Genomic DNA, 25919 nt, shown 5'->3' with positions numbered 1-25919 from the left:
GACAAGACACAAGATCACATGAGGGCATGGGAGTCACATGACAATGAAACACATAACAAAACCAGGAAACTGAAAGGACAAGACAAACTAGAAACATGACAGTAAACTTGATGAACTAAACACATGAAACATGAACCAACACCAAAACACCATGTGACATTAAGGCCTATTTGAGATTTATACATTTGAATTGAATATAAAACATCCATTAATTTGGATTACACAGTTCTAACATAAACAAACTAATAAACTTAATCTGAAAATTATGCATGAATGAAGCTTTTATCAACTATTTGCATGCTTTTATATAAATAGGCATACATTCATTTATTCAGATTGCTTAGAATTAGCATGCATTCAAGAAGTATGAACATGGTTTGTTTTAACCCAGCGGTTGGGATGTTTTAATCCAGCGGTTGGGATGTTTTAACCCAGCAATTGGGATGTTTTAACCCAGCGAATGGGTTGTTTTAACCCAGCGATTGGGATGTTTTAACCCATGGATTGGGATGTTTTAACCCAGCGATTGGGATGTTTTAACCCAATGATTGGGATGTTTTAACCCATTGAATAGTTTGTTTTAACCCAGCGATTGGGATGTTTTAACCCAGCGATTGGGATGTTTTAACCCATGGATTGGGTTGTTTTAACCCAGCGATTGGGATGTTTTAACCCATTGAATAGTTTGTTTTAACCCAGCGATTGGTATGTTTCAACCCATGGATTGGGTTGTTTTAACCCAGCGATTGGGATGTTTTAACCCATTGAATAGTTTGTTTTAACCCAGCGATTGGGTTGTTTTAACCCAGCAATTGGTATGTTTTAACCCATGGATTGGAATGTTTTAACCCAGCGATTGGGATGTTTTAACCCATGGATTGGGTTGTTTTATCCCAGCAATTGGGATGTTTTAACCCATTGAATAGTTTGTTTTAACCCAGCGATTGGGTTGTTTTAACCCAGCAATTGGGTTGTTTTATCCCAGCGAATGGGTTGTTTTAACCCAGCGATTGGGTTGTTTTAACCCAGCTATTGGGATGTTTTTACCCAGCCATTGGGTTGTTTTAACCCAGCCATTGGGTTGTTTTAACCCAGCGATTGGGATGTTTTAACCCAGCGATTGGGATGTTTTAACCCATTGAATAGTTTGTTTTAACCCAGCGATTGGGATGTTTTAACCCAGCAATTGGTATGTTTCAACCCATGGATTGGGTTGTTTTAACCCAGCAATTGGTATGTTTTAACCCATGGATTGGAATGTTTTAACCCAGCGATTGGGATGTTTTAACCCATGGATTGGGTTGTTTTATCCCAGCAATTGGGATGTTTTAACCCACTGAATAGTTTGTTTTAACCCAGCGATTGGGTTGTTTTAACCCAGCAATTGGTATGTTTTAACCCTGCAATTGTGTTGTTTTAACCCAGCGATTGGGATGTTTTAACCCATGGATTGGGATGTTTTAACCCAGCGATTGGGATGTTTTAACCCAGCGATTGGGATGTTTTAATCCAACATTTTATAGAGTGTATATTTGGACAGAAACAATGGTCTCCAACCACAACACAAATATTTAGTTTGTCACCAGAGAGTTTTGTGGGAAACAAGGCGGAAAAGTAGATTGCGCAACATTCCTTAATATGAGGACACTTAGATCTGCCAGAATCTGACAAGAGAGACGCTTTCATCTGATCAAAATCCTGCTAAAACCCGTCATTAAACCATACACACAGGTGCTGCCTGTGTGTATGTTGGCCAATACACGGTTCCCAAGTCTCGCCGTTCAAGAAAAACGACTTTTTATTGTGTTTAGTTTCATTAGTGCTGTTTGTCAGTCAAACAAACATATGTCCTTAAACTGCAAAAACACGTCTGTCTGTTGACTAATGTAATGGCAGTTTAGACAGAACAAACTTACTTTTGGTTAGTTTCACTTCTGCTTATCTGTGGCAAATATTGCTGTGCTGAAGACGTGAAATATGAACCATAAAGTGTCATTTACTCTCCAGGGATTCAACATAACTCACAGAGGCTCTGAATGAAGGACACGCTCTATATTAAAGCTGTTTTTTTGTCCGGATGTAATGAAAAGCTGAAGGGGGTGATGATAATGTTTTTTTTATTTCATAAGAATCTCATCTAGTTTCTGCAGGGTATTTCAACATAGTTAGTTAGTCACAGTATTAATGAAAAAATAATAGCCAATGAATAGTTTTGGGATTGAACTTTAACGGTAAGAGAATGACTCAGCTAGAAGGAATTTACAGATTTCTTTGTATAAAGACACCTGTTGTTAAAGGGGTGGTAAAACACATTCTTTTGAAGGCTTGATTGTGTTTGTTGGGTGCACTGTAACATGTGTTCATGCTTCGTTTAAAAAAAATTTGCCTTATTTTTCATATATTTGACCTTTATTCTACACTGCTCTGTCCCTCCTTGTAAAACGGTCTGATGCTTTCCGGGTTGTATGAAGCCAGTCCCTCAAAAATACGCAATGGGCTCAGATTGGTTAGCTGGCCCAGTGTGTTCTGATTCGCTAACCGCAGTGCACGGTTGTCGGAAACGTCACGCCCCTTACCTTACCGGAGGCTGTACTTTGGTCAGTATCAGAGCCATAGAGAGAGAGGCTCTCTCTATGGCTCTGGTCAGTATTAGAAACAACGGCGTCAATAAAACCATATGAGCCCGAATCAGACCCAGAACATTTGAGTGAAGATGATCGAGCAGAACCTGTTCAGTCCTCAAGAGTAAAGACTGCGGATCTATAATGATCGCTACTGAATGGCACTTTAACTTTTGTATTTTTAGAACGATTATAGCCAAATATCTGTCGCAAGAACTAACCCAAAACGAACACTAAGCACTGGCTTTAACTAGTAAGTTAGCCAAATCACACACAGAACCATGTTTAGCATGCCTGTAGATAAATAATACATAAAAGCTCTAATCAAAGAATCATTTACACTAATGCCAAGTTCGCTGTTGAGATTTTAACGTTAATGTTTGTAACGTTAGGTGTTCGTCGGATAACGTTAAGTATGAATGAGCATTTAACAGACTGGTTTGCAGAACAGCGTTGTCATCTGTTTACTTCCTTGCTACAACCTATTACAGGAAAACACATCGATGAAAAATAAATCAGACTTACAGGTTGTGGCCCGTAAACAGCTTCTGTTTGTAAATCCAGCTTTCAGGACAAGCTGTTGTGCATATCCTGTATTGAACTCGCGAAGTTTGTGGAAGTTTGTGTTGTCCTCCGTGAAATGTGCAGCGCGCGCGTCGTGCATCCACGCACCGGCAGTGTTTTTTTCACGCAGCTGACGTTGTGCAAATCCGGCATTGAACTCGCGAAGACGGTGGATGTTTTCCTCTGTTAGATGTGCTGCAGGAGCCCTGCGCGCGCCTGATTCCCCGCTGACTCAAACACACGTGCAACATGCTGTATGTTAAACGCTCTGCAACGCACCCCTGTCCCTATGAAGGCTGAACAGAGCAAGTACCCCAGACCTGCAATCCGGATGAAAATAACAGCGTTTCCTCGGCATCGCGGCAACAACACTCCAGCCCATACCACAACAGCGCCGCGATACAAAATGGCCTCACCCCCCCCTTATTTTTATTCTCGGAGGAGGGGTTTATGTAAATATTGAGCCTGTTGATGTCACCAACCCTGGAGGAATGTGTGTAGTCGCCTACTGGCCGTTTGCTGTAGTTCTTAGAAACTGATTTCTTTAAAAGCAAATATCTCCCTTTGCTTTAAACTTTGAACGTTGTAACTTTGCAGATTTTGTTTATGCTCAAGCAGCAACATTACACGCTAGCTAAAGTTAGAATAGTGAAATCGTGGTTTACCACCCCTTTAACTAATTGTTGTACATGCTGTATAATTACTGAAAGGACAGGAGGCCAGGAAGATTCACGCTGTTCAGGAGGCCAGGAAGATTCACGCCGTTCAGGAGGCCAGGGAGACTCACACCGGACACTGGTCACGGGCTGGAGCCATCTCTGGACACTGATCACGGGCTGGAGCCATCTCTGGACACTGATCACGGGCTGGAGCCATCTCTGGACACTGGTCACGGGCTGGAGCCATCTCTGGACACTGGTCACGGGCTGGAGCCATCTCTGGACACTGGTCACGGGCTGGAGCCATCTCTGGACACTGGTCACCGGCTGGAGCCATCTCTGGACACTGATCACGGGCTGGAGCCATCTCTGGACACTGGTCACGGGCTGGAGCCATCTCTGGACACTGGTCACGGGCTGGAGCCATCTCTGGACACTGGTCACGGGCTGGAGCCATCTCTGGACACTGGTCACCGGCTGGAGCCATCTCTGGACACTGGTCACGGGCTGGAGCCATCTCTGGACACTGGTCACGGGCTGGAGCCATCTCTGGACACTGGTCACGGGCTGGAGCCATCTCTGGACACTGATCACGGGCTGGAGCCATCTCTGGACACTGATCACGGGCTGGAGCCATCTCTGGACACTGATCACGGGCTGGAGCCATCTCTGGACACTGTTATTTTATAAAAACTAGTGACTTTTACACTGTTTAATGTCACATTTTGTAATATTTGCGATGTTTTATTTTTGTTATATAGATTATTTTCTCATCCAGTTTATTTTGAGGAGACACTGCCTCCCTTGCCTACTCGAGGAAACGGCCCTGGTCTATAGGTGGTGCACAAATAAACACTCTGATTATTATACACACAGGAATGCGCAGCACACAAACACACACATGCCAAATATTAAAAATAAAAGGATTCCTCTCTGGAGAAGCGTTCAGTGTTTCCGCATGTAAGAAACACTGAGACGCATGTGAGACTCTGATTGGTTTATTGCACGTTACGCCCAAAACACACCCATGATGCATTAAGACACAAGGGACAACCCTGTTGCTGACCATTTTTCAGTCATTAAACTAGCAAAAGTGTATTCGGACGCCTGAAGTGCTTCTGACCATGCGCTCAGATCGGTAAAACGGGGCCCTTAAAGTTAACATGATGTCCATTGCTTGGTTCAATCATATTGAATTATATTTCCAACCGGAAGAAAACCAGTCAGATTAGAAGTTACCAGTTTTTAGGTCACCTGTCAGAACATTTTGTATTGTTCACGTTTCACACTCCATTACATGCACGAGTGACAGATGTGTTCACAATGGTGTCAATTTTAAACTGTGACATGTAATAAAATACACTCTTCAGTCAGCATTAATACAACACTCACATTTTATTCAGAATGATATAGTTTTATATTTTCACATATTTCAGAGCCATTTCAGTTTTTGGATTCTCATATCCCAGCTAACAGGAAATGTTCTGGAAAGGTTCTCTCTAAGTCATCTGGTCTTTATTTATACATTCATTTTAGTTGGACGTTAGTCTAGCATTTTTTAAATGCTAGACTACTTTTAACATTAGCATAGCGTTCTTAGGACATACTTTTTTTAGCTGGGATACTGTATATACAGTATGGTATACAAAAAGTGCAGCAAAACACATGGAATCAAACAGTTTCTGCATAGATATGACATTTAAGGAAAACAGAACAGACAGGCTTGTTCATGTCTGTGCTACGTAGATCATAATGTGTGTAATAAGTGTGTTCGTGTATGTTGCGCAGAACAGGGTTCATTTCCAGTGCAGTAAACAGACATCTCCAAAACATCCCATAATACATCAACACCATTATACACAACTGCTAGAAAGACAGTAAATTCAGGACTGCAAGACGCTTACACACACACACACATCTGGGTCAGTTGTAGACGTGTGCATTCCAACATTATGACTACATTCAGTAATGCCCAGTGAAACTCCAGAAGAAAGTCTGAGTTGTGAGAAACTCAAAAGTACTGGTTATAAAAATGTGTAAAATACAAGAAATAGTCAGAATTGTGATATAAACTTTTTTTTTTTAAATTGTGGTATAAACTCGAAATTTTGAGGAAAAAGTCAGCATTGCGATATAAACTTGAAATTGAAAGAAATAACGTCAGAATTGTGAGATGAACTCTAAATTGTGCGATTAAGTCAAAAAATCTAAATTGTGAGATAAAATCTCGAAATTACGAGGAAAAGTCAGAATTCTGATATAAACTCGAAATTACGAAATAAAGTCGGAATTGTGATATAAACTCAAAATTGCGAGAAAAAGCCAGAATTTTGATTATAAACTCAAGATTGCGGGAAAAAGCCAGAATTGTTATATAAAACTCAAAATTACGAGAGAAAGTCAGAATTGTGATATAAACTCAAATTCGCGAGAAAAAGTCAGAATTGTGATATAAACTCGAAATTGCGAGAAAAAGACAGAATTGCGATATAAACTTGAACTTGCATAGAGACCAATTTTTTACGGCTGATCTTATTGCATATGCATTTGTAGGAGTTTCCCTTTCAGACGCAGTATTTATGGGAGGAGAGTATTAAAAGATCATCAATACGATCTGCAATACGTCCAATATGATTAAACATTTGCTCTACATGATGCTGGTATTACTGTAAAGATTAAAAAAAGAGATTACATTCATTGCAATGGGAAAAGTTTGTTGAACAAAACGCCAATAAAGTCATACTTGACACGGGACTCAATTCATCGTTAAAGCAGTTTTTCACGATGAGCGATCACATATTCACATAATGTGTGAGGTTATTAATGTACAAAACATTGAAAAGTCTTCTTTATTTCGTGATGGGCTGGGCTCATGCTTGTGCTTCAAGCTGATAGTCACATTATATGTACGACACTTGTACATTTTCTCGTCAAAATGCAGCTGCTCCCACGAATATTACACGATATAATAGCGGCTACTTCATAAATCACCCAGTCTTTGGTTGCTATAAAAAAAACTTTGCTATTGTCAGTAATTCTAATAATATTGTGACACTGACATGTCAATTTCATAGCATATGGAAAGACTGGGTGAGTTACGAAGTTGTTATGTCATACCGATATGGGGGTCAGGGAAGTATTCTGATGAGAAAATGACCCCTCTGGCCATTGCGTTGGGTCGTTTATCAGTCACAGATACTGTACGTACAATCTGACCCAATACGGCTCAGTTTTTCTATAGATCTTGCTCTGTCGAGCGCTAAAAGTGATTCTACACCGGCTAAACTGGGTTAACCGCATGCATTTACATTGCGGGGGAATGGACTGTTTTCCCCCACGCTGACTCCGCCCCCAGGCCACGCCCCCAGCTATGACACAAGTCTATGGTTTGCGCTCGTCAATTTACTGGTGTTTGTGCCATTATTTATCTTAGTAGATTGTGTTGGTCATTCTCAGGAAATATACTTTCAAAATTGTGGGAAAAAAGTCAGAATTGTGAAATTTCACTTATGATGTTTAGTCACTGTTTACTTTGATCATATTCAGGGCTGGACTTTGAGGGACTTTTGTATGTTTTAATAGAACGTCAACCTCTTTTACTTCAGGAAAAACACGACTGGTCACGATATAAGGCCTTTAAATGGCAACATGGAATAATAGTGACATTCACAGTCACAGTTGCATTATTTTTATGGATTATTTGACCTGTAATATGATACAACGATCGTGTTGGATCATCAGATTAAGTGGGTCACTGAACAGCATGTTCGAGCATGTGCATTTTGTTTACACATTTTACATTTCTGTGGCGATGATCTGCGATAAGCGATTGAAATCCAAACATCTGACAGTTTTACCGACAGCTGTTAAACGGCCCTCCTTGTGTTGCAATGAATCCTGCAAAGGCAGAAAAATGCCATGAAATACTGTAATTATAACATTTATAAACAAACATGAAGGTTCAAGAAAAGTGCACATGCTACGCCTAAGTAAGAGCTTCTTTAACGACAATTTAATTGCAATGAACCATTCGTTTACCGTTCATTTGATATCTTTTTCTGCAAGCAATTCCCACATAAACTGCAACCGCTGCCATCACAATGACAAGAATCCCGGCAACCGAAGACGACACCGCAGTCACGGTCTTCTGGACGCTCTCATCTGAATGTCCTTTATCTACAGAAACAGCAGAAGAGTTGGACTAATGAAAGGGTGTTGATGAAAAACATTGTCGGCCTGGTCTCAGAAAGTCACAGGGCGGTTAAACCTCCATCGAAGCCCTTTCTTTTGATGCATGCAACACTGAAATCTGACATTCAAACTCAACACGGTAGAGATGGTGAGATGAAATGAGTCCAGCAAAGCCATGACTTCAATTACCAGGGATCAGACTGATAAACAGAGATAAAGTCAACTGTGAGGCAGAAGCGTCTCCTGATCTCTCAGACAAGCTCACATGTTCTTAAAAAGGGGAAAAAAGAGTTTCATAATATAATAATAATCCAGAAATCTGAAGTGACATCATTTGTATCTATTTTTGGGGTTGAGTTCATATGTTTTAAAGAACAACAGAAGTTGAAAAAGGTTGATGGTCATAATTTCTTTAAACGCAAAATATGTTCGGAATACTTTATTTTAATTTTGAATGCGGCTTAAAGGGTTAGTTCACCCAAAAATGAAAATAATGTCATTTATTCCTCTCCCTCATGCCGTTCCACACTCGTAAGACCTCCGTTCATCTTCAGAACACAAATTAGGATATTTGTGTTGAAATCTGAAGGCTCAGTGAGGCCTGCATAGAGACCAAAGCAATTTACACTCTCAAGATCCATTAATGCACTAAAAACATACTTAAATCAGTCCATGTGAGTACAGTGGTATAATATTAATATTATAAAGCGGCAAGAATATGTTTCGTGCGGCAAAAAAACTAAATAACGACTTATATAGTGATAACCGATTTCAAAACACTGCTTCAAGAAGCTTCGGAGCGTATCGAATCAGCGAGTCGATTCAGCGGTTCGGAGCGTATCGAATCAGTGAGTCGAATCAGCAAGTCGAATCAGCGGGTCGAATCAGTGAGTCGAATCAGACAGTCGAATCAGTGAGTCAAATCAGTGAGTCGAATCAGACAGTCGAATCAGCTAGTCGAATCAGCTAGTCGAATCAGACAGTCGAATCAGACAGTCGAATCAGCTAGTCGAATCAGCTAGTCAAATCAGCTAGTCGAATCAGACAGTCGAATCAGTGAGTCGAATCAGACAGTCAAATCAGTGCGTCGAATCAGCAAGTCGAATCAGACAGTCGAATCAGTGAGTCGAATCAGCAAGTCGAATCAGACAGTCGAATCAGTGAGTCGAATCACCGAGTCGAATCAACGAGTCAAATCAGCGAGTCGAATCAGACAGATGAATCAGCTAGTCGAATCAGACAGTCGAATCAGCGAGTCGAATCAGCAAGTCGAATCAGCTAGTCGAATCAGCGAGTCGAATCAGACAGTCGAATCAGCTAGTCAAATCAGCTAGTCGAATAAGCTAGTCGAATCAGCTAGTCGAATCAGACAGTCGAATCAGTGAGTCGAATCAGCGAGTCGAATCAGACAGTCGAATCAGACAGTCGAATCAGACAGTCAAATCAGTGAGTCGAATCAGACAGTCGAATCAGCTAGTCGAATCAGACAGTCGAATCAGACAGTCGAATCAGACAGTCGAATCAGACAGTCGAATCAGCTAGTCGAATCAGACAGTCGAATCAGCGCGTCGAATCAGCGAGTCGAATCAGCAAGTCGAATCAGCTAGTCGAATCAGCTAGTCGAATTAGCGAGTCGAATCAGACAGTCGAATCAGTGAGTCGAATCAGCAAGTCGAATCAGACAGTCGAATCAGCTAGTCGAATCAGCGAGTCGAATCAGACAGTCGAATCAGTGAGTCGAATCAGCAAGTCGAATCAGACAGTCGAATCAGCGAGTCGAATCAGCGAGTCGAATCAGCGAGTCGAATCAGACAGTCGAATCAGCTAGTCGAATCAGCGAGTTGAATCAGCGAGTCAAATCAGTGAGTCGAATCAGACAGTCGAATCAGATAGTCGAATCAGCAAGTTGAATCAGACAGTCGAATCAGCGAGTTGAATCAGACAGTCGAATCAGCGAGTCGAATCAGTGAGTCGAATCAGACAGTCAAATCAGACAGTCGAATCAGTGCGTCGAATCAGCGCGTTGAATCAGCGCGTCAAATCAGCGAGTCCAATCAGCGAGTCGAATCAGTGAGTCAATTCAATGGTTCAGAGCGCCAAATTTAGTTTTTTTTGGCGCACAAAAAATATTCTCGTGGCTTTATAATATTTATATTGAACCACTGTACTCACATGGACTGATTTAAATGTTTTAAGTTCATTAATGGATCTTGAGCGTGTAAATTGTCTCTATGCAGGCCTCACTGAGCCTCACTGAGATTTCAAAAAAAATATCCTAATTTGTCTTACGGGTGTGGAACGGCATGAGTGTGAGAAATATAAATGACATTATTTGCATTTTTGGGTGATCTAACCCTTTAAATAATTTTAAAGGCTACATATTTTTATTTTACGCTGCAGGACTAGTGATTTTAAAATGAATAGGGTGACCAAACTTCCTGTTTTTCCAGGACATGTCCTGGCTCTAATATAACCATTTTCTATCCATACAGAGGGGGCATACTTTAAATATATTGAAATTAATAAGGAATCTTTGAGTAAACTTCGAGTATCATTTTGCCGGGCAGAGTGTCCTGGTTTTCGGTAATCAAAATATGGTCACCCTAAAAATTAACATCTAAAATACACTTTCCCTTCATAGTTTTTATCCCATAATTAACACTTTTCATGTCATATTTTATGTTTTTTTCAGGTCATAATTATGAAGTAGCTTGTCACTATGTCAAAATGTTGGCTTATTATGTCAAAATCAACTTTTACATTATAATTATGGCTTTTTATGTCATAATGTCAACGTTTAATGTCACATTTATGTTTTTTTATGTCATGATGTCATTGTTTTATGTCATATTTATGTTTTTTATGTCATAATGTCGACTATTTATGTAATAATTATGACTATCTCATACGTTTTTTTTTATATTTTGAACTTTTATCCCATACTAATCACTTTTCATGTCATATTTATGTTTTTTATGTCATAATGTCGACTATTTATGTAATAATTATGGTTTTTATGTCATAATGTTGACTATTTATGTAATAATTATGACTTTATCTCATACGTTTTTTAATATTTTGAACTTTTATCCCATACTTATCACTTTTCATGTCATATTTTAAATTTTTTCGTGTCATAATTAAGAATTAGCTTGTCACTTTGTCATAATTATGGCTTTTTGTGTCATAATGTCTACGTTTTATGTCATAATTATGGCTTTTTATGTCATAATGTCAACATTTTGTCATATTTATGTTTTTTGTCATAATGTCAACATTTTGTCATATTTATGTTTTTTGTCATAATGTCAACGTTTTATGTCATACATTTTTTATGTCATAATGTCATAATTTTATGTCATAATTATGGCTTTTATGTAATAATGTCAATTTGTTTTCCATATTTATATTTTTTGACATAATGTCAACGCTTTATGTCATATTTATGTTTTTTATGTCATAATGTCATCATTTTATGTCATAATTATGGCTTTTTATGTCATAATGTCACCATTTTGTCATATCTAAGTTTTATGTCATAATGTCAACATTTTGTCATATTTATGTTTTTTGTCATAATGTCAACGTTTTATGTCATAATTATGTTTTTTATGTCACAATGTCAACATTTTATTTCATAATTATGTTTTTTATGTCATAATGTCAACGTTTTATGTCATAATTGTTTTTTATGTCATAATGTCAACGTTTTGTCATAATTATGTTTTTTATGTCATAATGTCATCGTTTTATGTCATATATATGGTTTTTATGGTTTAACACTCTCTTACTTTAGTGCCGCGGTATTGATTTTATACAACCCCAAATCAGAAAAAGTTGGGACAGTATGGAAAACGCAAAAAAAAAAAAAGAAGTGATTTCTAAATTTACTTTGACTTGTATTTCATTGCAGACAATATGAACACAAAATATTTCATGTTTTGTCCGGTCAACTTCATGTCATTTGTAAATATGCATCCTTTCCTGTCATTCAGACCTGCAACACATTTCAAAAAAAGTTGCCATTCCTTTTCACAACACTTAAAAGTCGTTTAGGGACTGAAGACACCAAGTGATGAAGTGTTTCAGGTGTAATTTTGTCCCATTATTCCTGCAAACAAGTCTTAAGGTGGGCAACAGTACGGGGTCTTCGTTGTCGCATTTTGCGCTTCATAATGCGCCACACATTCTCTATTGGAGACAGGTCGGGACTGCAGGCAGGCCAGTCAAGTACCCGAACCCTCTTCCTCCGCAGCCAGGACTTTGTAATGTGTGCAGAATGTGGTTTTGCATTGTCTTGTTGAAATATGCATGGACGTCCCTGGGAAAGACGTCTTCTTGAAGGCAGGATATTATGCTCCAAAATCTCTATGTACTTTTCAGCATTAATGGTGCCTTCACAGAAGTGCAAGTTACCTTTGCCAAGGGCACTGACACAACCCCATACCATGACAGACCCTGGCTTTTGTTGCTGGTAACAGTCTGGATGATCCTTTTCTTCTTTGGTCCGGAGCACACGGCGTCCATTCCTCCCAAAAAATACCTGAAATACTGCTTCATCTGACCACAGTACCCGTTTCCACTGTGTGATGGTCCATCCCAGATGCCTCAGAGCCCAGAGAAGTCGACGGCGCTTCCGGACACTGTTAACATAGGGCTTTCTTTTGGCACAGTACAGTTTTATCTGGCATTTGTGGATGTAACTACGTATTGTGGTACTTGGCAAAGGTTTGCCAAAGTAGTCCTGAGCCCATGTGGTGATATCGCTTCTAGATGAATGACGATTCTTGATGCAGTGCCGCCTGAGGGATCGGAGATCACGGTTGTTCAGCTTAGGCTTGCGCCCTTGTCCTTTACGCACTGAAATTCCTCCAGATTCCTTGAATCTTTTAATTATGTTATGCACTGTTGAATGTGAAATATCCAAATCTCTTCCTATCTTTCTTTGAGGAACACTGTTTTTAAACATTTCAATAATTTTCTCACGTATTTGTTGGCAAACTGGTGATCCTCTGCCCATCTTTGCTCCTAAAGGATTAGACCTTTCTTGGATGCTGCTTTTGTACCAAATCATAATTACTATCACCTGTTCAAATCACATCATTATTTAACCATTTTACCTCATTACTAGCCCTAAATTGCTCCTGTCCCAACTTTTTTTGAAATGTGTAGCAGGTCTGAATGACAGGAAAGGATGCATATTTACAAATGACATGAAGTTGACCAGACAAAACATGAAATATTTTGTGTTCATATTGTCTGCAATGAAATACAAGTCAAAGTAAATTCAGAAATCACTTCTTTTTTTCTTTTTTTTTGCGTTTTCCATACTGTCCCAACTTTTTCTGATTTGGGGTTGTATAATAATTTAATAAACAATAAGTTAATAGGCTATTAGGGGACACATTTTAGACACAATATAACGATAATAACGGAATGCAGACACACTGACCTGTGACCTGCAGATAGATGTTGTCGTATCGTAACGGTAATTTGTGATGGTAGCATTTGTACAGTCCCTCGTCTGACAACCGCACACTGCGGAGCTCAAGAAAACATCGTCCGGTCAGCTGCTTCAGCTCGGTTCTGTTGAGATATTCTGCCGCAGTTTGGTTGTCTTCTTTGTCGTCTTCTCCTCTGTAGTAATTTACCACGATGTCCGGTTCATTGATGTTCCGGGTTCTCTGCCAGGCCACGAACGGAGGCTTATTTGACGGACACTCGCAGGGCAAGACGGCAGTTTCTCCAATCTCGGCCGTCACGTTGTGGTCAGCGCAGTCTGTGGAGGGAATGTCAAGTCCCATAGTGTCATAATGTTTTTTGTCATAATGTCGACTATTTATGTAATAATTATGACTTTTTATATTTTGAACTTTTATCCCCTAATTATCACTTTTCATGTCATATTTTATGTTATTTCGGGTCATAATAATGAATTAGCTTGTCACTATGTCATAATGTTGGCTTTTTATGTCATAATTGTTTTTTTTATGTCACAATGTCAACGTGTTATGTCATATTTATGTTTTTTATGTCATAATGTCAACGTTTTATGTCATAATTATGTTTTTTTTTATGTCATAATGTCATCTTTTTATGTCATATTTATGTTTTTTATAATATCAACGTTTTATGTCATAATTGTTTTTTTTATGTCATAATATCGTTTTATGTCATAATTATGATTTTTTTATGTCATAATGTCAATGTTTTATGTCATAATTATGTTTTTATGTCACAATGTCAACGTTTTATGTCATATTTGTTTTTTATGTCATAATATCAACGTTTTATGTCATAATTATGATTTTTTTATGTCATAATGTCAACGTTTTATGTCATAATTATGTTTTTTATGTCACAATGTCAACGTTTTATGTCATTTGTTTTTTACGTCATAATATCAACGTTTTATGTCATGATTATGTTTTTTATGTCATGTCAACGTTTTATGTCATATTTGTTTTTTATGTCATAATATCAACGTTTTATGTCATATTTGTTTATGTCATAATATCAACGTTTTATGTCATAATTATATTTTTTATGTCAACGTTTTATGTCATAATTATGTTTTTTATGTCACAATGTCAATGTTTTATGTCATATTTATGTTTTTTATGTCATAATGTCGACTATTTATGTAATAACTATGTTTTTTATGTCATAAGTTTTTTTTATATTTTGAACTTTTATCCCATAATTATCACTTTTCATGTCATATTTTGTTTTTTTCAGGTCATAATAATGAATTAGCTTGTCACTATGTCATAATGTTGGCTTTTTATGTCATATTTATGTTTTTTATGTCATAATGTCAACGTTTTATGTCATAATTATGTTTTTTATGTCACAATGTCAACGTTTAATGTCATTTGTTTTTTATGTCATAATATCAACATTTTATGTCATAATTATGTTTTTTATGTCACAATGTCAACGTTTTATGTCATAATTGTTTTTTATGTCATGTCAAAGTTTTATGTCATAATTATATTTTTTTTATGTCATAATATCAACGTTTTATGTCATAATTATGTTTTTTTATGTCACAATGTCAATGTTTTATGTCATATTTATGTTTTTTATGTCATAATATCAACGTTTTATGCCATAATTATGTTTTTTATGTCATAATGTCGACTATTTATGTAATAATTATGACTTTATCTCAAGTTTTTTTAAATATTTTGATATTATTTTTTAACTTATTATTTATTTTTAATATTTTAATAAACTTTTATCCCATACTTATCACTTTTCATGTCATAGTTTGTGTTTTTTTGGGTCATAATTATGTATTAACTTGTCACTATGTCATAATTATGGCTTTTCATGTCATAATGTCAACGTTTTGTCATATTTATGTTTTTTATGTCATAATGTCAACGTTTTATGTCATATTTATATGAAGGAATTGAAAATAATCAAAGATATTTGAAATCCAACAAAGAAATTTGCTTTACTGTTGCCACCCCCCATTTCCTTATCCTCAGAGGCCTGTAGGCCACATGGGGGTCACACCTTTACCGTGGGGGAAGTTTGGTCTGTTTTCTTACATCTTTCTGATAACGTTTTTTTAGTCTTCTGGCAACCCTGCAGATGGCTCAATGTGACTGAAACCAAATGTATTCTTTCAAACTGACCAATCAGACCAAAAATAGCTTAAAATAGAACCAACACCCGACCCGCACCCGCAATAAAATCAGTTTAGCATATTACATTATAGACACACTTACAAAAATGTGTATTGCCGGCATACAGAAGTTATTACACGACCATTAACTTGAGGACAACTTCTGCCGGGAGCTTAACGTGGCTTAATGTACTGTTATTAAGAGACCAAACTCAGTAAACATAATACTAATAACGTATACTATTTACAAAAAAATCAGATGAGCCCAAAATTTTAACGCAACGCGTTTAATTACACGTTAAGTAACAGTAAAGCAACAGTAAAGCAAATTTCTTTGTTGGATTTCAAATATCTTTGATTATTTTCAATTCCTTCATATATTTTTTGTCATAATGCTGACCTTTTATGTCATAAGTATGGCTTTCTATGTCATAATGTCAACGTTTTATGTCATATTTATGTTCTTTATGTCATAATGCTGCCTTTTCTCATAATTATGACCTTATCTCATATTTATAATTTTTGATGTCATAATTATGAGTGCTTATGTTATATTTATGTGTTTATGTTATAAAGTCAACGTTTTATGTCCTATTTATGTTTTTGGTCATAATGTCAACGTTTTATGTCATTTTTATGGTTTTTTTGACATAATGCTGACCTTTTATGTCATAATTATGGCTTTTCATGTCATAGCGTCAACGTTTTATGTCATAATTATGGCTTTTCATGTCATAACGTCAACGTTTTATGTCATAATTATGGCTTTTCATGTCATAATGTCAACGTTTTATGTCTTATTTATGTTTTTAATGTCATAATGTTGACTTTTTATCACATAATTATCACTTTTCAACGTCATAATTATGAATTAGCTTGTCACTTAGTCCGTCATAGTTATATGGCTTTTTATGTCATAATGACAATGTTTTATGTCATATTTGTTTTTTTGTCATAATGCTGCCTTTTTTTTCATGATTATGACCTTATCTCATATTTATATGTTATATTTATATGTTTATGTCATAATGTCAACTTTTTATTTATGACTTTTTATGTCATATGCTATTTATGGTTTTTATGTCATAATTATGACTTAATTTCAATTTCATTATAAGTCTCTCAAAGTCATGAACAAACGTTTTTCCGGTAACGTTAATATAACGTTCTTTCAATGTATTCGAAAAAACTATCCACATGTATAATACGACAGTTATTTGTTATAGTTGCTTTCTATTTAAAAGCGAGAGATTCCAGAGCGCGAGCAGGTTCTGTGAAGCCACTCACCAGTGCACGCGCACGTCGATAAGAGCATGAGCGCGACGGAGAGTCCTCTGAGGCGAACCGAGCGGGTTCCGGAGGAGCCGTCCATCATCCCGCGGCTCTTCATTCAGCGCTGCTCATCTCCACAGATCACGTGCTCCTAATCGATCTCAGGGGTGAGCTCTGACCTTGAGCTGTCGGAGAGAGAGGTGTGTGTACATCAGCCCACTTTCACTCACTGACACACACACTCTCACAAGCACAAAAATGCCCTCGGAAGCGAAAGTAACTCCAGCGCCAATAACACACACACTCTCTCTCTCTCTCTCTCTCTCTCTCTCTCTCTCTCTCTCTCTCTCGCTGACTCAATCGAAACCCGAGACCGCGTTAGTTTTAATGACTAATGAAATCAAACTAAATACACGAAACATATTTTTTAATTGCGTCGACATTGAAATGTGATGCGTGTGTGTCTATATGTCATAATTGTAATTTTATACATTTTTGTTATCATTTTGACTTTTTATCTAACTTTTTATGTCACATTTACGACGATATTTATGTTTTTTATGTTTATCATAATTATGACTAGTTTTTTTATAAAAGTTTTTTTTTTTAGAATTTTTTCATAAGGTCTCTCAATTTCACTTTAAGTATTTTTTTTGTCATATTTTGCCTTTTAGCACATAATTATCACTTTTTGTGTCATATTTATGGGTTTTATGTCATATTTATGTTTTCTTGTCATAATGTTGACTTTTTATGTCATAATTATGACTTTATCTCAATTTACGTATTATAAATTTTTGGTCATATTTTACTTTTTTGCACATAATTATCACTTTTTGTGTCATATTTATGGGTTTTATGTCATAATTATGACTATTTATGATTTTTATGTCATATTTATGTTTTCATGTCATAATGTTGACTTTTCATGTCATAATGTCTACTTTTAATTTCACTATAAGTATTTTTTGGTCATATTTTACTTTTTAGCACACAATTATCACTTTTTATGTCATGTTTATGTTTTTATGTCATAATGTCGACTTTTCATGTCATAATTATGACTTTATCTCAATTTCATCATAAGTTTCTGTCATATTTATATAATTTTTATCCCATAATGATCACTTTTTTATGTCATATTTATGTTTTCATGTCATAATGTTGACTTTTTTTGTCATAATTATGACTTTATCTCAATTTACATATTATACGTATTTTTTGGTCATATTTGACTTTTTAGCGCATAATTATCACTTTTTGTGTCATATTTATGGGTTTTATGTCATAATTATGACTTTATTTATGATTTTTATGTCATATTTATGTTTTCATGTCATAATGTCTACTTTTAATTTCACTATAAGTATTTTTTGGTCCTATTTTACTTTTTAGCACACAATTATCACTTTTTATGGTCGACTTTTCATGTCATAATTATGACTTTATCTCAATTTCATCATAAGTTTTTGTGATATTTATATAATTTTTATCCCACAATGATCACTTTTTATGTCATATTTATGTTTTCATGTCATAATGTTGACTTTTTTGGTCATAATTATGACTTTATCTCAATTTACGTATTATACGTATTTTTTGGTCATATTTTACTTTTTTGCACATAATTATCACTTTTTGTGTCATATTTATGGGTTTAATGTCATAATTATGACTTTTTATTTATGATTTTTATGTCATATTTATATTTTCATGCCATAATTATGACTTTATCTCAATTTCATCATAAGTTTTTGTCCTATTTATATAATTTTTATCCCGTAATGATCACTTCTTATGTCATATTTATGTTTTTAATATTATAATTATGAATTAGCATGTCACTGAGTATGTCATATTTATGTTTTTTTATGTCATAATGTCGAATTTTTATGTCATATTTGTTTTGTTTGGTCATAATGTCGAATAACTAAAATGTTATAATTATCTAATTACGGTTATGTTATAATTATTACTTTTATTTATGACGTTTTATGACATATTTATGTGTTTATGTCATAATGTTGACTTTTCATGTAATAATTATGACTTTATCTCAATTTCATTACAAGTTTTTGTCATATTTTGACATTTTTATCCCATAATTATCATTTAGTATGTCATAATGTTGACGTTGTATGTCATATTTGTTTTGTCATAATGTCATGATTATGACTTTTTGTGTCTCAATTAAGATTTACCTGAGCATGATTTTATTTTCTGAGGAAATATGCTTACAAACAAATCAGAAAACCATCAGCAAATTGTAAATAAACGTTCCGAATTTTAACTCGATCAGTCATGCGCAAATTCTGTCACATTTGATAAACCAATCACAGCACACTGACGGAGTCCCGCCATCCAATCACAGCACATTGACTGAGTCACGAGGGCTAATCACGGAAAAAAAAAAAACCAGAGCCCGTCAGGAATCTGTCGAGTTCCTCCAGCTGAAGCGGTTTTCATTGTATCGAACCAGGTGCTTCATTTTAACGTTTTATCCTCGATCTTAATCAGAAAGAGATGATTTCCCTTGAAATGTGCAGCGAGCGTCGTGAATGATGTATGAGGCTCCTGTTATAATGACCGTGTTGACATGTTTCAGGCTCATCAGAACGCTAAAATATCGCTGTCAGTGGATTTACCATGGTAAAATACTACTCAAACATGCGTTACCATGGTAAAATACTGCTCACATGCGTTACCATGGTAAAATACTGCTCACATGCGTTACCATGGTAAAATACTACTCAAACATGCGTTGCCATGGTAAAATACTGCTCAAACCTGCTTTACCATGATAAAATACTGCTCAAACATGTTTACCATGGTAAAATACTGCTCAAACCTGCTTTACCATGGTAAAATACTGCTCAAACATGTTTACCATGGTAAAATACTGCTCTTACATGCGTTACCATGGTAAAATACTGCTCACATGTGTTACCATGGTAAAATACTGCTCAAACATGCGTTACCATGGTAAAATACTGCTCAAACCTGCTTTACCATGGTAAAATACTGCTCACATGCGTTACCATGGTAAAATACTGCTCAAACCTGCTTTACCATGGTAAAATACTGCTCTTACATGCGTTACCATGGTAAAATACTGCTCACATGTGTTACCATGGTAAAATACTGCTCAAACATGCGTTACCATGGTAAAATACTGCTCACATGCGTTACCATGGTAAAATACTGCTCAAACCTGCTTTACCATGGTAAAATACTGCTCTTACATGCGTTACCATGGTAAAATACTGCTCACATGTGTTACCATGGTAAAATACTGCTCAAACATGTTTACCATGGTAAAATACTGCTCAAACATGTTTACCATGGTAAAATACTGCTCAAACATGCGTTACCATGGTAAAATACTGCTCTTACATGCGTTACTATGGTAAAATACTGCTCAAACATGTTTACCATGGTAAAATACTGCTCTTACATGCGTTACTATGGTAAAATACTGCTCAAACATGCGTTACCATGGTAAAATACTGCTCTTACATGCGTTACCATGGTAAAATACTGCTCACATGTGTTACCATGGTAAAATACTGCTCAAACATGCGTTACCATGGTAAAATACTGCTCACATGCGTTACCATGGTAAAATACTACTCAAACATGCGTTACCATGGTAAAATACTGCTCAAACCTGCTTTACCATGATAAAATACTGCTCTTACATGCGTTACCATGGTAAAATACTGCTCAAACCTGCTTTACCATGATAAAGTACTGCTCAAACATGTTTACCATGGTAAAATACTGCTCAAACCTGCTTTACCATGATAAAATACTGCTCAAACATGTTTACCATGGTAAAATACTGCTCACATGCGTTACCATGGTAAAATACTGCTCAAACATGCGTTACCATGGTAAAATACTGCTCACATGTGTTACCATGGTAAAATACTGCTCACATGTGTTACCATGGTAAAATACTGCTCAAACATGCGTTACCATGGTAAAATACTGCTCACATGTGTTACCATGGTAAAATACTGCTCAAACATGCGTTACCATGGTAAAATACTGCTCACATGCGTTACCATGGTAAAATACTGCTCAAACATGCGTTACCATGGTAAAATACTGCTCACATGTGTTACCATGGTAAAATACTGCTCAAACATGCGTTACCATGGTAAAATACTGCTCACATGCGTTACCATGGTAAAATACTGCTCAAACCTGCTTTACCATGGTAAAATACTGCTCAAACATGCGTTACCATGGTAAAATACTGCTCACATGTGTTACCATGGTAAAATACTACTCAAACATGCGTTACCATGGTAAAATACTGCTCACATGCGTTACCATGGTAAAATACTACTCAAACATGCGTTACCATGGTAAAATACTGCTCAAACCTGCTTTACCATGATAAAATACTGCTCTTACATGCGTTACCATGGTAAAATACTGCTCAAACCTGCTTTACCATGATAAAGTACTGCTCAAACATGTTTACCATGGTAAAATACTGCTCAAACCTGCTTTACCATGATAAAATACTGCTCAAACATGTTTACCATGGTAAAATACTGCTCACATGCGTTACCATGGTAAAATACTGCTCACATGCGTTACCATGGTAAAATACTACTCAAACATGCGTTACCATGGTAAAATACTGCTCAAACCTGCTTTACCATGGTAAAATACTGCTCACATGCGTTACCATGGTAAAATACTGCTCACATGCGTTACCATGGTAAAATACTGCTCAAAAATGCGTTACCATGGTAAAATACTGCTCACATGCGTTACCATGGTAAAATACTGCTCAAACCTGCTTTACCATGGTAAAATACTGCTCTTACATGCGTTACCATGGTAAAATACTGCTCACATGCGTTACCATGGTAAAATACTACTCAAAAATGCGTTACCATGGTAAAATACTGCTCAAACCTGCTTTACCATGGTAAAATACTGCTCAAACATGCGTTACCATGGTAAAATACTGCTCAAACATGCGTTACCATGGTAAAATACTGCTCAAACATGTTTACCATGGTAAAATACTGCTCACATGCGTTACCATGGTAAAATACTGCTCAAACATGTTTACCATGGTAAAATACTGCTCTTACATGCGTTACCATGGTAAAATACTGCTCAAACATGTTTACCATGGTAAAATACTGCTCAAACATGTTTACCATGGTAAAATACTGCTCACATGCGTTACCATGGTAAAATACTGCTCAAACATGCGTTACCATGGTAAAATACTGCTCAAACATGTTTACCATGGTAAAATACTGCTCTTACATGCGTTACCATGGTAAAATACTGCTCAAACATGTTTACCATGGTAAAATACTGCTCAAACATGTTTACCATGGTAAAATACTGCTCACATGCGTTACCATGGTAAAATACTGCTCAAACATGTTTACCATGGTAAAATACTGCTCTTACATGCGTTACCATGGTAAAATACTGCTCAAACATGCGTTACCATGGTAAAATACTGCTCTTACATGCGTAACCATGGTAAAATACTGCTCAAACATGCGTTACCATGGTAAAATACTGCTCTTACATGCGTTACCATGGTAAAATACTGCTCAAACATGCGTTACCATGGTAAAATACTGCTCTTACATGCGTTACCATGCAAAATACTGCTCATACATGCGTTACCATGGTAACATATATTTAGAAAGTTATGCACATATTTAATGCATATTATGCTCATTCTTCTAAATAGAGTTTCACATCTAGAGATGATATGTGTGAATATTGTTTTGTAATGTGTGGACATTGACGTGATCTTGATCTCTATCGCCTGTTTATCACTAGTTATTACTTATAAAAACTGTGTAAAATTAAAGCAAATAAATCTTTTTAATCTTTTATTTTTCTGTTTATGAATTTCATGAATATATTTGATCAAATACCAGAATATATAATGCAATAATACAGTAAAAATAGAATTATAATTAAATAAACACTTTGTATGCAATAAAATACGTTTGATCAAAATAAATAAATAATAAATTAATACTTTAGATTAAAATAAATCAATAAAAAATAAGTAAAATAATTTATTTAAATGTATAGAATGGATACATTTCATACAAACAAAATACATTAATAAAACTTTTTAAATAAACAAATTATAAATTAACAACATTTTTTTTTTTTAAAACAGTGTAAAAAGGTACAAATAAATATTTGATAAAACTAACTAAACAAATTCAGTAAAATAAAAAATATTAAAATAAATGGAATTTGATTTAAATAATAAATTAATACATTTGATTAAAATAAATAAATAATATTTGATAGATACATTTGATAAAAACTAAATAATAACTAGAACTTATACAAATAAATAACTGAAAAAGCGGTGTAAAATGGAAAAAAATAAATGAATAAAAATAATATTAAACTAAAAGAAATGAAGAAATCTGTTAAAATAAATGGAATTTGATTTAAATAAATTAAAACATTTGATTTAAATAATTTGATACAAATAAATAAATGATCAGAATGATCTAATGTAATAGAAACATAAATATTTTAAACACTTATAATATTAATTTGTCACAGTAATCAAGTCAAGTCAACTTTATTTATATAGCGCTTTTAACAATGCAGTTCTCCTCTGGCCAATTAACAAACAGCGTATTATTATTATTATTATTATTATTTTGGTAGCTTTACAGGTCAGAGGTCATAATAGATCGGAATATTCGAACTATCGGAGTCATCAGGCCGGAGACGGGTTTATTGAGGATGACATATCGATTTAAGAATTATTAAATAGGAATATTCGAACTATCGGAGTCATCACGCCGGAGACGGGTTTATTGAGGATGACATATCGATTTAAGAATTATTAAATAGGAATATTCGAACTATCGGAGTCATCACGCCGGAGACGGGTTTATTGAGGATGATGATGTTGGGGTGTGCGTGGCATCTCTAGCGGACTGAACTGAATGCCCGATGTGTTGTGTTTTCCAGCGCAGATGGAGGTGATCCGGCCGGACGCTCCGGATGGCTCTGAGGAGGCCGAGGTCCACACGGCCATGCTGTGGAGCATCCAGGAGGCGGTTCAGAGGCAGACTCTGCAGATCGGGGTCTCTGCGTGCGGGGCCACGGCGGTGGTGGACGTCCTGCAGGCGCTGGGCATCACGGTCACACCGGAGACGGTCAACCACTGCGTGCGGACGAGTCTGAGGAGGAACGCGGCGCCGCTGCACGATTACCTGCACTCGCGCAGCACGGCCGGTACAGCCCTCGCTCTAATGCTGCGTTCACACCAAACGCGAATAGAGCGTCAAAATCGCGTGTAGTTTCACACGCAAACATTTTGAAAGCATTTGCGCGTCTGCGGCGGATTGGACGCGCGTAGAAATCGAGCGCTGGAAGAGAAATTGACGCGCGTTCAAGGCGCTCCAGGAGAAATATGTCATAAAACACACACTCTGCCTCTCTTCATTTTCATTAAAAATATATATTAAGCATTAATAGCCACACAAATGTGGTCCAGGCAACTCCTACATTATCTTCACTGCATGTATATTTAAATATCCTTAAAATATAAAGTTATGAAACTTCTCTTTGCCCTCAGTCAAAACGATTTGGCAGACAACAAATTATAGATTCATGAGAGCAAAGATCGGCCGTTAGATCCATACAAGATGAACCACTACAGGACATCAGAGCCAGCGGCAGACGGCAGAAGGACTGGCCGAGGAAAGGCTGCTCTCGCTGGGGTTAATGAGCGCTGAGTGCCCAGTGATCGCCTGGATCTCACAACTCCAAAAACACAAGATAATTTTTTTTAAATAGGCGCTCTCTTTATAAATAAACCACAGATTTGAGCTTTAAACAACCACATTCTCACCTGAAAAAGTCTTAAAACTACATTTTGTGACACAATAGTAGTATTTTTAAATTATGCAGGGTTTCTCATCGCGTCACTTTACCATGTGACCGCAGCAAGCAGGCTCCTGATTGGTTAACGCGGCGCGAATTGACGCCAAAGTTCAAATTTTTGAACTCGGGCGTCAGGCGCGAATTCGCTTCAAACGCATGAATGCACAAAAGCACCATTCGCGTGTAACGCGCGTATCGCGCAAGACGCTCAATTCGCGTCCAATTCGCGTCATTCGCGCGAACTGGATGCGCGAATGAGGCGGATTCGCGTCCTTCGCGACATGCCAAACCCGCCTTCCGTGCGCGTTACCTCCAGACGCGCGTCAACGCGCCTTTCCATTGACTTAACATTGAAATCACTCGCACCAGATGCTCTAGTCGCGTTTGGTGTGAACGCAGCATTATCCACACGAACTGCAGAAATCAGGGCTTTTCAAACCTTTACATGCCACCGACCAACATCCTGAAATACAGGGTTTTTCCTGGGTCAAAAATGGTCTTCGATGGTGGCTGACAGACATGGTCATCCATACACACACACACACACACACACACACACGCACAGTAAAAAAAGTACCCTACCCACGTGATCTGCCAGCGCAATACTGACAATAAATTTAAAATGAATTCAAAGAAAGTTTGTCATTTTTGCTTATCTTATTTTGATACCTTGATGTTTGTTTTTGTTCCTCATTTTTACACTATTTACTGATAATTGTTTTGGTATATAATCATATCAATATTAAAAAGTAGTATTAAAAAAATGAACAAATAGCCTAATTTTCTGCCATATACAATTTCATAAAATTATCAGCTAGCTAACAACAACTTTGTTCTGGGTTCACCTCACTCCAGTCTAAACTAAATGATTTTAGGCTATTTTTTATTTTTTATTTAATAAGACAAGCAAAGTGGCGGAATCAGAATCAAATATAAACAATATATCGATATATACGATATGTCAAAATCCATATCGTGTTTAAAAAATATCTCGATATATTTTAAATATCGAGATATCGCCCACCCCTAGTACACTATGTAACTTTTTTTCCTCAA

The 25919-nt window shown here is 36.5% G+C and overlaps 2 protein-coding genes across 6 annotated transcripts in view; one reads left to right on the top strand and one right to left on the bottom strand.

Annotated features, from left to right (window-relative positions):
• Positions 1-5215: 5215 nt before the first annotated feature.
• LOC307123697 (uncharacterized protein) lies at positions 5216-17271 on the bottom strand. Its single transcript, XM_079812343.1, has 4 exons — positions 16959-17271; positions 13488-13814; positions 7883-8020; positions 5216-7741 (listed from the first exon to the last, which is right to left on the bottom strand). Exons 1-4 carry the CDS (start codon positions 17059-17061, stop codon positions 7698-7700), a joined length of 612 nt encoding a protein of 203 aa, XP_079668469.1. The 5' UTR covers positions 17062-17271; the 3' UTR covers positions 5216-7697.
• LOC307123696 (uncharacterized protein) overlaps positions 16985-25919 on the top strand; it is a 24838-nt gene continuing 15903 nt past the window's right edge. The window contains exons 1-2 of one of the 5 annotated variants that reach the window (XM_079812342.1): positions 16985-17143; positions 23946-24212. In XM_079812342.1, coding sequence (XP_079668468.1) covers positions 23951-24212 — 262 coding nt within the window. In that variant the 5' untranslated portion in view covers positions 16985-17143; positions 23946-23950. Of the gene's footprint in view, positions 17144-19310; positions 19423-23945; positions 24213-25919 lie in introns of those variants that run through there. The other 4 variants (XM_079812340.1, XM_079812339.1, XM_079812341.1 and 1 more) reach the window with 4 other exon arrangements.

This window comes from Gobio gobio (genome assembly GCF_949357685.1).
Source record: "Gobio gobio genome assembly, chromosome: 3".
Lineage (NCBI taxonomy): Eukaryota > Metazoa > Chordata > Actinopteri > Cypriniformes > Gobionidae > Gobio > Gobio gobio.
Note: the sequence above shows the minus strand (reverse complement) of the source record. Positions and strands in the feature narration are given on the sequence as shown.

What these genes read in the sequence shown, in the direction of transcription:
- LOC307123697 (XM_079812343.1), bottom strand. Translation starts at nt 17,061, where the DNA reads ATGAAGAGCCGCGGGATGATGGACGGCTCCTCCGGAACCCGCTCGGTT. An exon ending in CATCTATCTGCAGGTCACAG is followed by an intron (nt 8,021 to 13,487) that starts GTCAGTGTGTCT and finishes CTGTTTCTGTAG; the next exon opens with ATAAAGGACATTCAGATGAG. An exon ending in AAAAAGATATCAAATGAACG is followed by an intron (nt 7,742 to 7,882) that starts GTAAACGAATGG and finishes CTGCCTTTGCAG; the next exon opens with GATTCATTGCAACACAAGGA.